The sequence below is a fragment of the Musa acuminata genome, chromosome BXJ1-8, assembly GCF_036884655.1.
Source record: "Musa acuminata AAA Group cultivar baxijiao chromosome BXJ1-8, Cavendish_Baxijiao_AAA, whole genome shotgun sequence".
NCBI classification, from domain to species: domain Eukaryota; kingdom Viridiplantae; phylum Streptophyta; class Magnoliopsida; order Zingiberales; family Musaceae; genus Musa; species Musa acuminata.
This window is the reverse complement of record NC_088334.1, coordinates 52,846,989-52,862,923: the sequence shown is the minus strand read 5'-3', so window position 1 is coordinate 52,862,923 and position 15,935 is coordinate 52,846,989. Positions and strand designations below refer to the sequence as shown.

The window sequence follows — 15,935 nt, the reverse complement described above, 5'->3', positions numbered from 1 at the left end:
TACCTTTGCAAGGGATAGGGCAGCTACCACCTAATTGCCCGAGGTGGTTTCAAGGTGAGCAGGGCACCTTCTAAGAAAAGGGTGGAAGACTTGTTACTTCTTTATAAGTTATAGTCAGGGATGGTGGTTCGGTTGTTAATTATAGATGTCTTACAAGCCAATCACGTAAGTGATGACACGTGTGGTACGCCACACAATCTTTTTACTTAACAAGAGACAATATATATATATATATATATATATATATATATATATATATATATATATATATACTACTGGATCTAAATATATACAAGCTTAACAAGGGATAAAAAAAATTACCAAAAAAGGAAAAGGGGCAAAGCTAATGGAAGAGTTGGTAGAATATGGCTTGTTTGGTTTCTTCTGCCCTCCTTTTTCTTTTTCCTCGGCTTTTTGCCTCATCCTTTAGCCTCTGGTTTGCTGAAAGCATTTGAAGTGCATAATGCATATCCTCTCCTCATCCACGTTTCTTTTTCTCGGAATCAGCTTTTGATCCTACCTGGTTCCTTGCAGACCTGAGATGCAACGCTTTTGTGTTACTCGTGCACTGTCTACATGAGAAGAAAACAGTCTCTTCCCAAACAATAAGATAAGTTGTTCCTGAACAACAGGTGATCTGAGCTGAGTAACATGAGATTGTTTTGATCATTAGTAACATGAGATTTTTTGTTTCTCTTCATGAGAAAATTAAGACTGAATTCACAGCATCAATAAGCTTTAATAATAAAAAGCCAATTAGCCTAAAGCTTGATGATGTCTAGTGTTATGAGACTGAGAAGCCGACAGAGATGTTTGAACGCAACCAATCTCTTCAATAACATCAGATTCTTCTTCCGAACAAGTATGTAGGCTTCTGTCTGCAAACCTTGTGATGCTCCCAATCCACTCCTTACCGTATAACCACGAATGAAACCATGCATTACAATGCAAATTTAGAAGAAGAATAAATGAAACACCGAAATTAATATTGAACTGAACGAAATCAAGCAGGAAAGTAATATTTAATTCTTAGTAACATCATATATATCAGCATCGGAAACATGCCTTGACGATTACTACTATCGTAGTGTAACACAAGCTTGCAATAAACCAGGTGAAGATACACCTCAAATAGTTTGCAGGAAGAGCTACGGCGCGTGGAGACGATGACTCCATAGTTGACTATAATCATCGTCACCCTCAAGCCTCAGACGTCAACGCTACATGACGAAATCTGCTGCAAGTGGAACGACGGGGCGCTGCCGCTGCCTTTCCCGTTGTCGATCGCAAGGAAAGCCGGGCAGTTAACCTGCAGGTGGTAGTGACTGGAGACCCATGTCCCGACCTTCCACCGGAGACGCCCCTCCGCCTTGATATAGACCAGAAGGAGCCCCGCCTCGCGGTCTTGGATGAGGGAGAAGGCGAGGTACGGCGCCACGGCGACGGCGGCGCCGTACAGGTAGGGCGACCACACGACAACATCGTCGTGGCCCTGGTAGCCGGTGGGGAGCGCCGTGGAGGCGGTGATCCGCTGTCCCTTGTAGGCTGCAAAGGCGTCGAGCTTGTCGTAGTATATGCCGACGCGGTCGTTGAGGTTACGGGAGTCGAGCGTGACCTGCATGACGGTGGTGAGGAGGTTGGAGCCTGCGGTGAGGTTGAGCTGGAAGATGGAGGTGTCCTTGAGGTAGAACTTGGGCTTGGAGGGGCGGAGGACGAGCCAGACGACGAGGATGACGATGAGGACAACGATGATGAAGGTGAGGACGGTAGCGAAGAGGCGTCGGTACAGCTTGCGCCGCTGGCAGTGTCCATGGTTGCCACAGTCCTTCGCCGACATGATAAAAGGATGATGAACAAGAAGAAGAAGAAGAAGAAGAAGCAGGTTGAAAGGAGCCAGAAATGTGAAGATATATAGTGATACTAGAGAGTCAAAGAGAGGTGTGATGTTGGTAGGAAACGAGATTGAAGTGGTGTCATGCAAGTGTTACATGTATATGATCATTATTGCTGATGCAGTCATCAACTCTCATTGCTTCTTTTGCTGTCTGCGTCCTTCCACCTTTTCTATGTCCCCCATCTTCTGATTGCTACAACCTAAACCATCCAATAATGACAATGCTGGCCGGTCATTCTTAAATGAGTTTGAGATCTTTCTGTTGACTTGCACACTTGGAGCTATCAAAAGGCTCATATCTGCAAATTATTTGTTTGCTTATATAAAAAAAAAACTTGTGAGCAAGGTTTTAAATACCGGTGGATCCATAGATATTTACTAGTTTGTGGAATGATTAATATCAGATCATATTATTGGTTATCGATCCACATATTTTTTTGTTTTTTTCCTAATATTGGATGGTATGAGTGAGTATGTTAATACAGTGATATCATACTAATGTTGTTAACATGTGATGATGTAATTTTGAATAGTTTGAGCATACATATAAAAGTAATTCCCAAGGCTTAGAAAAGTTACTGGAGATGGCAGACCAAGGAAGCCAAGGATATCCCAAAACCTACGATGGAGGGCTTCATATATGAAAGAAAATAGATAATCCTCAACACTAGTGCTTTTTGAAAAGCTTGCAAACTAAATAGCAGCAAGAACTGTTTGATTCCTGAACTTGAATGTTTGATTAGAGAGGGAACAGGATCAGCAGTGAAGAGAAAAGAGATTCTGTGATGTAGATGATGGAAAAGATTAAATGGAATATGCTAAGAGAGAGAAAAAGAAAAGGAGCAAACGGCAGCATTAGCTAAAGTTGAAGTGGACCACCTTGGAATCTCACAAAGTTGAGGCAAGAAACATGTTGACATTTGGTTCACATCAAACCATCATCATGAATTATAGCAATTCTTATTATGTTAAAAGGTAGGCAGAAAACAAGATGAGTATTTTTTAAATTCTGAAGTTAGTATTATTCTTGGATATTAATGAATTCTAGTATGGAAAGACTCTTAATTGAAGGAAAAAAATTATAAAGTTTAAGATTTGATCATTGTATAAATACTATGTGTCCTTGGGTTATGATAAGTCAGATTCAGGCTCTTGGAGCTTTAAAAGTGAGTCACTGGGTTATAAAGTTTTAGAATGGAAACTCATTCTAAAAATGTCTCGTATCTTGTTTATAATTTTTTAATGCATGTTTATAATTTTTTAATGCATCAGCCCTATAAGATTTAGTCGAGAGAATTCTTGACAAATGCCTCTCTGACGATAAAGTCAATTTCTAATATTAAAATATTAAGAACTAGTTGGATTGGTGAGATTAGTCAAACAAGCTAATGAGATCAGAAGAGAGAATGTTTTGAATGTATACCTTGTCTCTTTATAAGGTCATTTGAAAATGGTTATGTTTGAGATCGTCGGTAGAGAAAGGGGATCCATCCCTATGGCATTTTGTGCAAGGGTGTGTCGTGATGTTCACCACTCTTTGTTATCTAACTATGCCTATCACGGGGTCAGGAATTAGGCTACATACAGCTTGTAGCGACCATGTGTCATTAGATCCGACCGCCACCTATCGATTGGATTTGACTAATATGTTGTATAGATCATCGACTCATCGGCTTTGTGTTATGTTTTAGCTTGTGTTAGGATGCACATTTGGCCCACGGGTTGTTCATCATCAAAATACACATTTGGCCCATAGGCTATTTGTCATCGAAGTGCATGTTTGGCCCATAGGTTATGCATTGTTGAAATACACATTTTGGCCCATGGGATATGCATCATCAAATAACGTTGGTCGATCAATGCAAGGGTCATGTGGTCAGACACTTCCAGTCAACCCAATAGACAATATTTGGATAATCGATCATTAGGTCAAGAGGGCCTCTTGCTTTGGTGTTCAACTGGTTAGCCCAAGGCTTGAGACAAGTGACATTCATGGGCAACTTTCTCTTCTCATGTGATCATGACATGTAGACTTGCATGCACCAACCCTTCCTCGATCTTTGATAGATACATTGATTTGGACGCTTGACAAATTTAGTGAGATCTGGTGACTGTGGTTTCAACTATCACACTACTTACATGATGCCTATAGGAGCATCAACGCAAGGGTTGCATATACCATTAGGAATTTAAAAGATCACAATAATTTTGACTAATCTGTTGGGAAATCATAAGGGGGGGGGCATCATATGCGCAGCGGAAGAACAAGAAAAACAAAATCCCCGATTCCCAAAAAGATGTTCGTCGTCGTGCGAAGATTGATGCGCAAAATCCGCAAAACACAAAACTGCGTATAGAGATTGTGTTACCTAGGGAGATCGTATATCCCTGTTTCCTTGCAGATCCTGAGGAGAGGGTGAAGGAGGTCAAGCGTCCTCCTCTCTAGCGGTGATCCACACAGCAGGGTTGCGACGACGCTCCTCAAAACTCCAGGCCTACTCTGAGGTGGAGAGGGAGAGGAGAATAGGAAGGGCAAGCAAAGACTCTAGCCTATGAGGCTGTGAATCCCTCCTATTTATAGAGATCCCGTGTCAAAACCCTAATGGGTCCTTTCCCTAGTGGGTATTGGATCTGCATCCAATAAGACAAGGGCTCCGTCGGATATCTCATATCCGAACCTCTACTCATCGCAATGCCTACCATATGTGTGTGATCCTCTAGGCCCAATATCGAGCTGGCCGTGAGTCATACCTGTCAGAACTCCTTCTAACTCAGTGAATTATTATCTCTGTAATAATTCACTCGACTCATCGACTACGGAAGTACTAGGCCACTACGCCGTAGTCCCCAGACGATACAGGGGAATCCAATCCATTGGACCTGTCTGTCCTCAGTTACCATGTACCTATAGTCCCTCATCCATCTAATATCCCAGAGACCGTATATCGAGCATGGTGCTGTCAGACCCATACGGTTTCTACTCGAGTCTCGCTCTAATCGGATTCTCCCGGAGAACTCTTTCTCTCTCAACCCGAATGACCCTGGCCAGGGATTTGTCTGAGCAAGAACACATGGGATATTCCTCTCATGATACCGAGAGTGGATGATCCTCTATCGACACTCAATAGCCCTCGTAAGGTCGACTACCACTCCCAATGACCAGCTGTACTAGATCTGGGAACAGCCAAACCTATAAGTCTGGTATCAAAGAGTGGAGCACTCATACAGGACATCCTTGGTGTCTCAAGTCTAAGAACCAGATACACCACTAGGACTACGGAATCGTTGTCTGACAATAAGGCATCATCAACCATCCAGCATTCCGTAAGCGGATCAATCAGTGAACTCATTCTCCAATGAGCACCTGTACTGTATCCCTAGTGTCCCTACACGAGCAGCTATGAGACCAGCTGCATCCATCATATGGACGGGTATACAGCACACCAGTCTATCCGGTTATCACGATGTCCCTCTCGAGTAACCTATGACCGGGATTATTTAGGATATGTGTTTAAAGGTGAATCGATCTCATTATCGTGATCTCATCACGATCCGATTCCCATTGCACAAATCCAAGGACATCACAATATATATGCATTTATGCAATAGTTATAAAGTGATATACGCCAAAATATAATAAGCAAAAAGATTCTGTATCAAGTCACACGTGCCATCACTCACGTGATTGGCTTGCTGGGCACTTATGACTAGCAATCTCCCACTTGACCTAAAGCCAATCACCTATGTGTCTGATCCCCATCAGACCCCTGTGACGCTCAAAGACAATCTGAGACAATGGCTTTGTTAGTGGATCTGCAATGTTATCTTCGGATGGAACTCTTTCCATTGCTACATCTCCTCGGGTCACGATCTCTCTGATAAGGTGGAACCTCCTCAGAACATGCTTAGATTTCTGATGAGACCTAGGTTCCTTCGCTTGAGCAATTGCCCCGTTGTTGTCGCAATATAGGGAAATCGGCTCCTCACTATCCGGCACGACTCCCAAATCTGTGATGAACTTCTTCAACCAGACTCCCTCCTTTGCTGCATCTGATGCAGCAATGTACTCCGCCTCTGTGGTCGAGTCAGCAGTGGTATCTTGCTTGGAACTCTTCCAGCACACTGCTCCTCCATTCAAGGTGTACACATACCCTGAATTCGACTTGCTATCATCGACATCAGACTGAAAACTTGAGTCAGTGTAGCCTTCAACCTTAAGGCTATTACCTCCATATACTAGTAAAAGATCCTTAGTCCTTCTCAAGTACTTAAGGATACACTTTACTGCTTTCCAGTGCTCCAAGCCTGGATCCGCCTGATACCTGCTCGTGACACTCAGAGCATGCGCTATATCAGGCCTAGTACATAGCATGGCATACATGATAGACCCTATTGCTGAGGCATAAGGTATCATATCCATGTTCGCCCTTTCTTCTGGAGTCTTTGGGGACATACTCGTAGAAAGCGATATCCCATGTCTCATCGGTATGAGACCTCTTTTGGAATTTTCCATGCCAAACCTTTTGACAATAGTTTCTATGTACCTGGACTGGGACAAGCCAAGCATCCTTTTGGATCTATCTCTATAGATTCTAATCCCCAAGATATAAGATGCTTCTCCTAAGTCCTTCATGGAGAAGTGTCTAGATAACCAAGCCTTTATTGTGGATAGCATTCCTATGTCATTCCCAATGATGAGGATGTCATCCACATATAACACCAAAAAGCTAATAGCGCTCCCACTTACCTTTCTGTATACACAAGGCTCATCTTCGTTCTTAACGAAGTCATAAGATCTGATTGCCTCATCAAATCTTATGTTCCAACTTCGGGAAGCTTGCTTTAGTCCATAAATGGATCTAAGCAACCTACACACCTTATCTGGGCAGTTCTTGGACACGAATCCCTCAGGTTGCATCATATACACCTCCTCCTCCAGGTTCCCGTTGAGGAATGCGGTTTTCACATCCATCTGCCAGATCTCATAATCATAGTGTGCTGCAATAGCCAATAGAATTCTGATGGATTTTAGCATTGCTACGGGTGAGAAAGTTTCGTCGTAGTCAACACCTTGCCTTTGACGATACCCCTTAGCCACTAGCCTTGCTTTATAGGTCTCTATCTTTCCATCTACTCCGATCTTTTTCTTAAAGATCCACTTGCAACCGATGGGTACAATACCTTCGGGTGTATCAACTAGGTTCCAAACCTTATTGGAGTACATAGAATCCATCTCAGAATTCATGGCTTCTTTCCACTTCCCGGAGTCTATACTCATAATAGCCTCCTCGTAGGTCTGAGGATCAATATCCTCTACATCCTCTGCTCTAATATGTCCCACATATCTCTCAGGAGGATGGGATACTCTATCAGACCTGCGTAAAGTTGAAACTTGTGTATTAGATACCTGAACAGACTCGGGCTGTAGAGTGGTGCTTGAGCTTGGTTCTCCAACCACGCTCAATTCTATCATTCTCCCACTGTCTCCGTCAAGAATGTGTTCCTTCTCAAGGAACACTGCTCTCTTAGCTACAAAGACCTTTTGGTCCTCGAGATGATAGAAGTAATACCCACAAGTTTCCTTGGGGTATCCCACAAATTTACATCGCCCTGTCCTTGATTCTAACTTATCGGGGTTGTGTCTTTTAACATGGGCAGAGCAGCCCCAAATCTTAACTACTTTAAGATCAGGCTTCTTCCCTTTCCATATCTCATATGGTGTAGACACCACCGACTTAGTTGGAACTCTGTTCAGAAGGTAAGCTGCGGTTTCTAGGTCATATCCCTAGAATAAGATGGGTAGGTCAGCGAAACTCATCATGGACCGTACCATATCTAATAATGTACGATTTCTCCTTTCAGAGACACCATTGAGCTGAGGTGTATAAGGAGGTGTCCATTGGGATAATATCCCATGGTCCTTGAGGAAGTGAGTAAACTCTGTACTTAAGTACTCACCTCCTCGATCTGATCGAAGAGTTTTGATACTCTTTCCAGTCTGGTTCTCCACCTCATTCTTATACTCTCTGAATTTCTCAAAGGCCTCGGACTTGTACTTCATTAAGTACACATATCCATACCTTGAGAAATCATCAGTAAATGTAATGAAGTAGGAGTAACCTCCAATGGCATGAGTTGACATGGGTCCACATACATCACTATGTATGAGTTCCAACAACTCAGTGGCTCTCTCTCCAGTTCCACTAAATGGAGAGTTGGTCAGTTTTCCACGAATGCAAGGCTCACAAGTTGCATATGACACATAGTCGAATGGATCTAGATATCCATCATTTAGCAACTTTTGAATCCTTCTTTCATGGATGTGACCTAGCCTACAATGCCACAGGTATGCATTGTTCAACTCATCTCGTTTCCTTTTGGACACATTTATATTCATGATATGTGGAGTGGTGTCTAACATAAATAAACCATTATGCAATGTTCCTTTCGTGATGATCTTATCATCTAATAATATCGAACAACCATTGTTCTCAAAAACAAATTTATATCCACTAACTGTTAAACATGAAATGGAGATAATGTTTTTGATAATAGAAGGAACAAAATAACATGCATCTAATGCAATAAAAGCTCCACTAGGCAGATGTAAGGCGACCTCGCCAACAGCTAATACAGCAACTTTTGCTCCATTACCCATCTTGAGGTCCATCTCGCCTCTCTCTAGTCTCCTAGGCCTTGCCAGAACCTGCAACGAATTACATATATGATAAGCACTACCGGTATCTAATACCCATGTGTTATCATAAGAGTCTGACAAATGGAGACTGATCATGAATGTACCTGAAGCTTCATCAAGCTTTTGTTTCGCCCTTTCTGCAAGGTACTCTTTGCAGTTTCTCTTCCAGTGCCCATCTTTACCACAGTGGAAGCACTGGCCTTTGTCCTTTGTTGGGTCTTTCTTAGCAACCTTTGCTTTACCTTGTTTGCCCTTGCCCTTTCCCTTCTTAAGGGACCTTTCTGCTTTCCTTTTCTTTCTGGTCTCACCAGTGTAGAGAACTGGCTTCTCTTTCTTAATAGTACTCTCTGCCTCCCTCAACATATTGAGGAGCTCTGGGAGAGTCACCTCAAGCTTGTTCATATTAAAGTTCATTATGAACTGTGAAAAGGAATCTGGTAGGGACTGAAGCACAATGTTCACACACAAGTTATCCTCTAGGACCATTCCTAGACCTGTGAGTTTCTCTATCCACTCAATCATCTTTAGGACATGGTTCTGAACCGGTGTCCCCTCAGTCATCCTAGCGCGGAAAAGGCTCTTGGATATCTCATATCGTTGAGTCCTTCCCTGTTCCTCAAACAATTTACGGACATGTAGGAGAATGGATCTGGCATCCATCTTTTCATGTTGTCTCTGTAACTCTGGAGTCATAGAGCCCAACATATAGCACTGAGCAAGAGTGGAGTCATCAATGTACTTCACGTAGCGAGCGATCTCATCCTCGCTTGCCCCTTCTTCGGGCGTAGGCATCACTGTATCAAGGACGTACACGATTTTCTCCGCTGTGAGAACAATTCTCAAGTTACGGAGCCAATCCGTATAATTTGGACCAGTGAGGCGGTTGACATCAAGTATGCCACGTAAGGGATTTGAAAGCGACATTTTCTGAAAATAAAGATGTAGCAAAAATGAATAACATGCAGATTTTACAAGAAATAAACTATCAAGATATGGACTTCTATCTTAATATGCTCCCACTATTTTACTAACGAGTCACGCGACACCCTCAGCACGTGAAACGGAAGTCTCCGGCAGACTTCTAGTGGGGATCAGGATCCAATCAGCGTCTTAGTGTAACCTCGAGGGACTCGACCAATCACACTAAGCCTAAAAGGTAGACAACTCTTGCCGATCACAACTCCTTGTGATTCCCGTCCTGTTCGGCCTCCGAATCACCATGGCCTCGAGGGACTCGACCAACCATGATGCTCGGTTAAGTCAACACCTTCGTTACAAGATGAGTCTGATTTGATGATATACCCTCGAGGGACTCGACCAAGCATATCATGCCCTCAGGTCACCGGTGACATCTCTATGTCGTAAGCAAGATAGCGAATCGCGATATAGGTGAGTCTCGAGGGACTCGACCAACTCAACCTACACCGGGATTCGGTTCCTACTCATAACGATGGAAGGCCACGTGGGTCAATCTAATTGCCTCACGTTTACCGACTTAATATTATCGAGAGATGTTTCTATGATTTGGTCTCCTAATATGACATGTCACACATATACATATTTAATATATATCTACATCGCATGCAAATATATATACATATCTAGTATGTGTATAAGCAATCACACCAGATGATCATGGACCACAACCTAATATGATTAGGCCCGAGCCAGTAGGCCTAATCACTCACATCAAGATCTATGTGTGCAACGGTGCATCTCCATGCCTTGTGATCGTCCATCTCGTCCTCGTCGGTTCCGTCGACATCTTGATGCATCTCCATGCATCACGATCGTCCGTCTCGTGGGTCCCGCTATGGCTTCCACGCTCCCGCTGCGCCTCCTCATGTGATTACAACTTAATCATAGGCACGCAGGCTCGACAATAAACGAGAAATATAATGGAGGTTCGCAGACCTCAATAATAATAATCACAAGTACACACATCACACGGTCCATGATCATCCGTCCACTCATCATACATCACATGTATAAATAATCATCATCATGTAGGACTACTAGATAATAATAAAAATAATAATCAACTAAACCTTTTAATTAATTAATATTTTCTGAAATCAGGGATATATAGGGAATTTCTCAATTCCTAAGGGTATTTTCATAATTTGGACAAAAGACAGAAACTGGAATTTCTCAAATTCCGAGGGGCAAAATTGTCTTTTTCCCAGAAAACCCTAATTCCCTCTTTCTGCTGCCGCTGCCGCCGCCGCCACCCTGCTGGCGGCGGCCTGTGCGGCGGGGCGAGGGCGCTGCCCTCGCCTGCAGGCGGCACGCTCGCTGGCGGCGCTGCCGCTGCAGGTGGGCTCTCCCTTCGGGCGTCGCTGCCTCCGCAAGCGGTGCTGCCCCGCCGGGCGGCCGCCCCTGTGGGGGGGGTTTCGCCCGCGGGAGCAGCGGCGGCAGGCGTCGCGCGTCGCTGCCCTGCGGCGGCAGGCGTCGCGCGTCGCTGCCCTGCGGCGGCAGGCGCCGCTTCCTTTCGGCGGTAGGCGCCGCTGCCCTGCGGCGCCTCTGCCCGTGGGTTGCCAGCCCCGCCGGCAGCAAACCTGCTGCAAGCAGACCGCTGGCCGGCTGCTGCAGGCACTGCGCCGGCGTTGTGCTGCCTGGCTGCGGCTGCGGCTGCAGGTGGCTGCAGGCATGCAGATCGAGGGCAGCAACTGTTGCTGCCCTTCCTTGCTTTTGCGTCAACGATTTTGACGTCAATATTCTTCCTAAACACAACACACGCAGTTCAAAAACCAATCATTCGCACGAACAACCTGGCTCTGATACCACTGTTGGGAAATCATAGGGGGGGGCATCATATGCGCAGCGGAAGAACAAGAAAAACAAAATCCCCGATTCCCAAAAAGATGTTCGTCGTCGTGCGAAGATTGGTGCGCAAAATCCGCAAAACACAAAACTGCGTATAGAGATTGTGTTACCTAGGGAGATCGTATATCCCTGTTTCCTTGCAGATCCTTAGGAGAGGGTGAAGGAGGTCAAGCGTCCTCCTCTCTAGCGGTGATCCACACAGCAGGGTTGCGACGACGCTCCTCAAAACTCCAGGCCTACTCTGAGGTGGAGAGGGAGAGGAGAATAGGAAGGGCAAGCAAAGACTCTAGCCTATGAGGCTGTGAATCCCTCCTATTTATAGAGATCCCGTGTCAATACCCTAATGGGTCCTTTCCCTAGTGGGTATTGGATCTGCATCCAATAAGACAAGGGCTCCGTCGGATATCTCATATCCGAACCTCTACTCATCGCAATGCCTACCATATGTGTGTGACCCTCTAGGCCCAATATCGAGCTGGCCGTGAGTCATACCTGTCAGAACTCCTTCTAACTCAGTGAATTATTATCTCTGTAATAATTCACTCGACTCATCAACTACGGAAGTACTAGGCCACTACGCCGTAGTCCCCAGACGATACAGGGGAATCCAATCCATTGGACCTGTCTGTCCTCAGTTACCATGTACCTATAGTCCCTCATCCATCTAATATCCCAGAGACCGTATATCGAGCATGGTGCTGTCAGACCCATACGGTTTCTACTCGAGTCTCGCTCTAATCGGATTCTCCCGGAGAACTCTTTCTCTCTCAACCCGAATGACCCTGGCCAGGGATTTGTCTGAGCAAGAACACATGGGATATTCCTCTCATGATACCGAGAGTGGATGATCCTCTATCGACACTCAATAGCCCTCGTAAGGTCGACTACCACTCCCAATGACCAGCTGTACTAGATCTGGGAACAGCCAAACCTATAAGTCTGGTATCAAAGAGTGGAGCACTCATACAGGACATCCTTGGTGTCTCAAGTCTAAGAACCAGATACACCACTAGGACTACGGAATCGTTGTCTGACAATAAGGCATCATCAACCATCCAGCATTCCGTAAGCGGATCAATCAGTGAACTCATTCTCCAATGAGCACCTGTACTGTATCCCTAGTGTCCCTACACGAGCAGCTATGAGACCAGCTGCATCCATCATATGGACGGGTATACAGCACACCAGTCTATCCGGTTATCACGATGTCCCTCTCGAGTAACCTATGACCGGGATTATTTAGGATATGTGTTTAAAGGTGAATCGATCTCATTATCGTGATCTCATCACGATCCGATTCCCATTGCACAAATCCAAGGACATCACAATATATATGCATTTATGCAATAGTTATAAAGTGATATACGCCAAAATATAATAAGCAAAAAGATTCTGTATCAAGTCACACGTGCCATCACTCACGTGATTGGCTTGCTGGGCACTTATGACTAGCATAATCATCCTTGGCCAATGGCATTGGTGCCACATATCCCATTAGTCGAAGCATCGAGCAATGAGGGGATCAAGTGCAAGGTTGTTTGGGGACCATAAATAGCCCTCCAAACAATTCACACCCTTTAGTCTTCAAATCCTTTCAAAGCCTTCGAATCTTTAGACCTACTCGGAACCTCCACATCTTCTTTCGCCTTCATACTACTCACTCCAACACTCGAATAGGTCTGAATGACTTCCTCGCCGAGCTCGTTTCCAATGTTCGACCATGAGTCGGATAGTTCTTTGGTCCCCTCACCACCTTTGGTATCAACTTCCACTACTTCCCCCTCTAATGAAGGGGTCAAAGTCATCGCGATGAGGGAAGCAATCGAACCTCATTGATCATGTCAAGGTCGTATGACTTCAACTCTTGGATCTTTAAGGCTGACTTGACACACATCAAGGAAGCTTTCAACATTCTCTATGAGATCTTGCTGATACCTCCTTCGCTTAGCGATTGACTATATGAGTCGTGTCATTTCTTTTGTACCTCCCTTAATGCCCTGAAAGTGGGGCTCAGATTTCTCCTCCATTTTTTTTTATTTGAAATATTTTTTAAAAAAAATTCTCCTGCCCAATTGGTGCTACTTAACTACCTTTGTCAAGTGGTGCCGAAGGCTTGGTATCCCCCCATCATCAACCCTACTACAAGCTTGCTTTATCGTGACTCTTAGGGATTTGACCTATTTTCTTTTCGATCATTCCGGATGTCAATGTTAGGATCAGAGTGGCATTAGGGGGGGGGGGGGTGAATTAGTGCAGTGGATTAAAACTTGTAAGGTTAAAAACGAATTCGTAAATATGAGGAGATTTAGTTTTGATAGTAACTTGAGTAGATGAAAATCGAAAGCTAGCAGTAGTGTAAATAATAATTTCAGGAAAGTAGGAACTCACACATTCAAGGAATACACCAATTTAAAGTGGTTCGGTCAAAATGACCTACATCCACTTACAAAGCCTTCTTCGAAGAGGCTCACAATTTCCACTAGCAAATCACTTTGAAGGGGAAGGACAAATACCCCTCTTACGACCTTTTACAAGTGGTTCACACTCTTACAAATTTTCAACCAGAAAGAAGGAAGTGAACACTCAAGCAATTAAAAATAAGACTTGCTAAAGACTTTGCTAAGGCTTTTATCTCAATCTATTGCTTCTCAAAAGTTGTATTCTCTGTTGAGAATTGAGGGGTATTTATAGACCCCAAGAGGATTCAAATTTGGGCTCCAAATTTTGAATTCTCTTAGATTCCCGAAGCTGGCAGTGCCACTGCCTATCAATGTCACATTGACCATGTACTGGCAGTGCTACCGCTTGTCAATTTTCACATTGACAGTGTTCTGGCGGTGCCACTGCCGGAACTCTCGGGTGCTGGGCGGTGCCACCACCCAGTCCGGTGGTTCCATCGCCCGACCTTACCGGTCATTAGTTGGGCTTCAAATCTAACCCAAACCAAGTCATATTCGGGCCTAGTTGGTCCCTAACCATGATATAGGATTATTCCTTAATCCTAACCTTAATTACATGTAAACTATACAACTGAAAACATAGTCCTAAGCAAGTCTTTAACTGGCAAACGTCGAGTGTCTTTCCGACGATCTTCCGACGGACTTCTGATACATTGGGCGGTGCAACCGCCCAGGTCAAGCGGTGGAACCGCCTGGGCTCAGTCTCCGAGTGAGACTAGGCAGTGGTACCACCCCTTTCATACGCTAGTACCGCCTAAGCTTGATCTCCGAGTGGTAGTACTGCCCAGTTATGATGGTAGTACCGCCAGGACCCCGAAAATTTGGGAAATGATATTTTTAAGCTCCAAATTCAAACCAGTTCGGGGCCTATATAAACCCCACCCTTTCCTGCATGAAAGGGTACCGAAAGTTTGATCTTACTCTGTGATTTTAGAGCTCAAAAGTGTTGTAAAGGTCAAAAGTTCTCCTCCCTCTTTTCTTCCAAGTTTTGATCATTCAAGAGAGGAGTGAAAATTCTATAAGGGTTGTCTCCTAAGCCCGTCAAAATGAGTGAAACTGTAAAAGGGTGGTTGGCCTTCGCCTATTGAAGGAAGGCCTTAGTAGACGCCGGTGACCTCGTTGGAGGAGGAAGCCGAAAGTGGATGTAGGTCTTGACTGAACCACTTTAAAATCTGGTTTGCATTTCCTTTGTGCTATTTATCTTAACTGTAAATTGCCTTCCTTACTTTACTTCAAATACGTTTCCGTAAGCTTTCAATGTTATTATCTGTACCGAACGACTTTTACGTTGGAATCGGATTTCAACGTACAAACGTAGTTTTAAACTACACTAATTCACCCCAACCCCCCCCCCTCCCCCCCTCTTAATGCTCTTGATCCTAACAGTTTCAAACCCACTATTTAGAATTTAAAGTCATACGATTCTCTATTCCTTTATAAAAATTTGGAGGGATCTTTCATGCTTAAGAGTTGGTGGTGATGAAAGTACTTCTTGAATTTTTCTTCATCGAGTCATTAATAAATCAAGAAGAAAGTTTTCTTGTCTCTCTTCCTCACGCCACATGCATAGCTTGATTTTGAGGCTTATAGTACCCCTTCTCTATTATTTCTCACACATGTTATGATGCAAGCAATACATGAATGCTTTAATTTTATGATTATTAATGAGATCAGGGGATAAAAAATGATATTGATGGTCATTTTTAATAACGTGGCTCTTATACCACTATGTTAGAAATGTGATAGAATTGTGAAATAAATATTGTAGAGGAAGTAAATAAAAAATATAACTTTATTGGTTCTAAATGTTCAAACTTATAATCATAATAATTTCTTATATCTATTTATAGGATATTAGAGTGCAATATTACATTCATAAAAGACAAAACTAAAAATTACCTTAATTTTCATATATTTTCTCTTTAATAGATATCTTGATAACTTTCCACGAGGATTACATTATCTTCTAAGATAACTTTACCGTTTTCTAAAAGATATTAAAGGTATTTTTTTTATCTTGGACTTGAACTTTTGAAGAATTATATTATCTTCTAAAATA

At 43.6% G+C, this 15,935-nt stretch overlaps 1 protein-coding gene across 1 annotated transcript; it reads right to left on the bottom strand.

Moving 5' to 3' along the window:
* Positions 1 to 965: 965 nt before the first annotated feature.
* On the bottom strand, positions 966 to 2,046 carry LOC135589258 (NDR1/HIN1-like protein 1). Its single transcript, XM_065081538.1, has one exon. The coding sequence runs from the start codon at positions 1,835 to 1,837 to the stop codon at positions 1,208 to 1,210; it is 630 nt and encodes a 209-aa protein (XP_064937610.1). The 5' UTR covers positions 1,838 to 2,046; the 3' UTR covers positions 966 to 1,207.
* Positions 2,047 to 15,935: the final 13,889 nt, after the last annotated feature.

What these genes read in the sequence shown, in the direction of transcription:
- LOC135589258 (XM_065081538.1), bottom strand. Translation starts at nt 1,837, where the DNA reads ATGTCGGCGAAGGACTGTGGCAACCATGGACACTGCCAGCGGCGCAAG.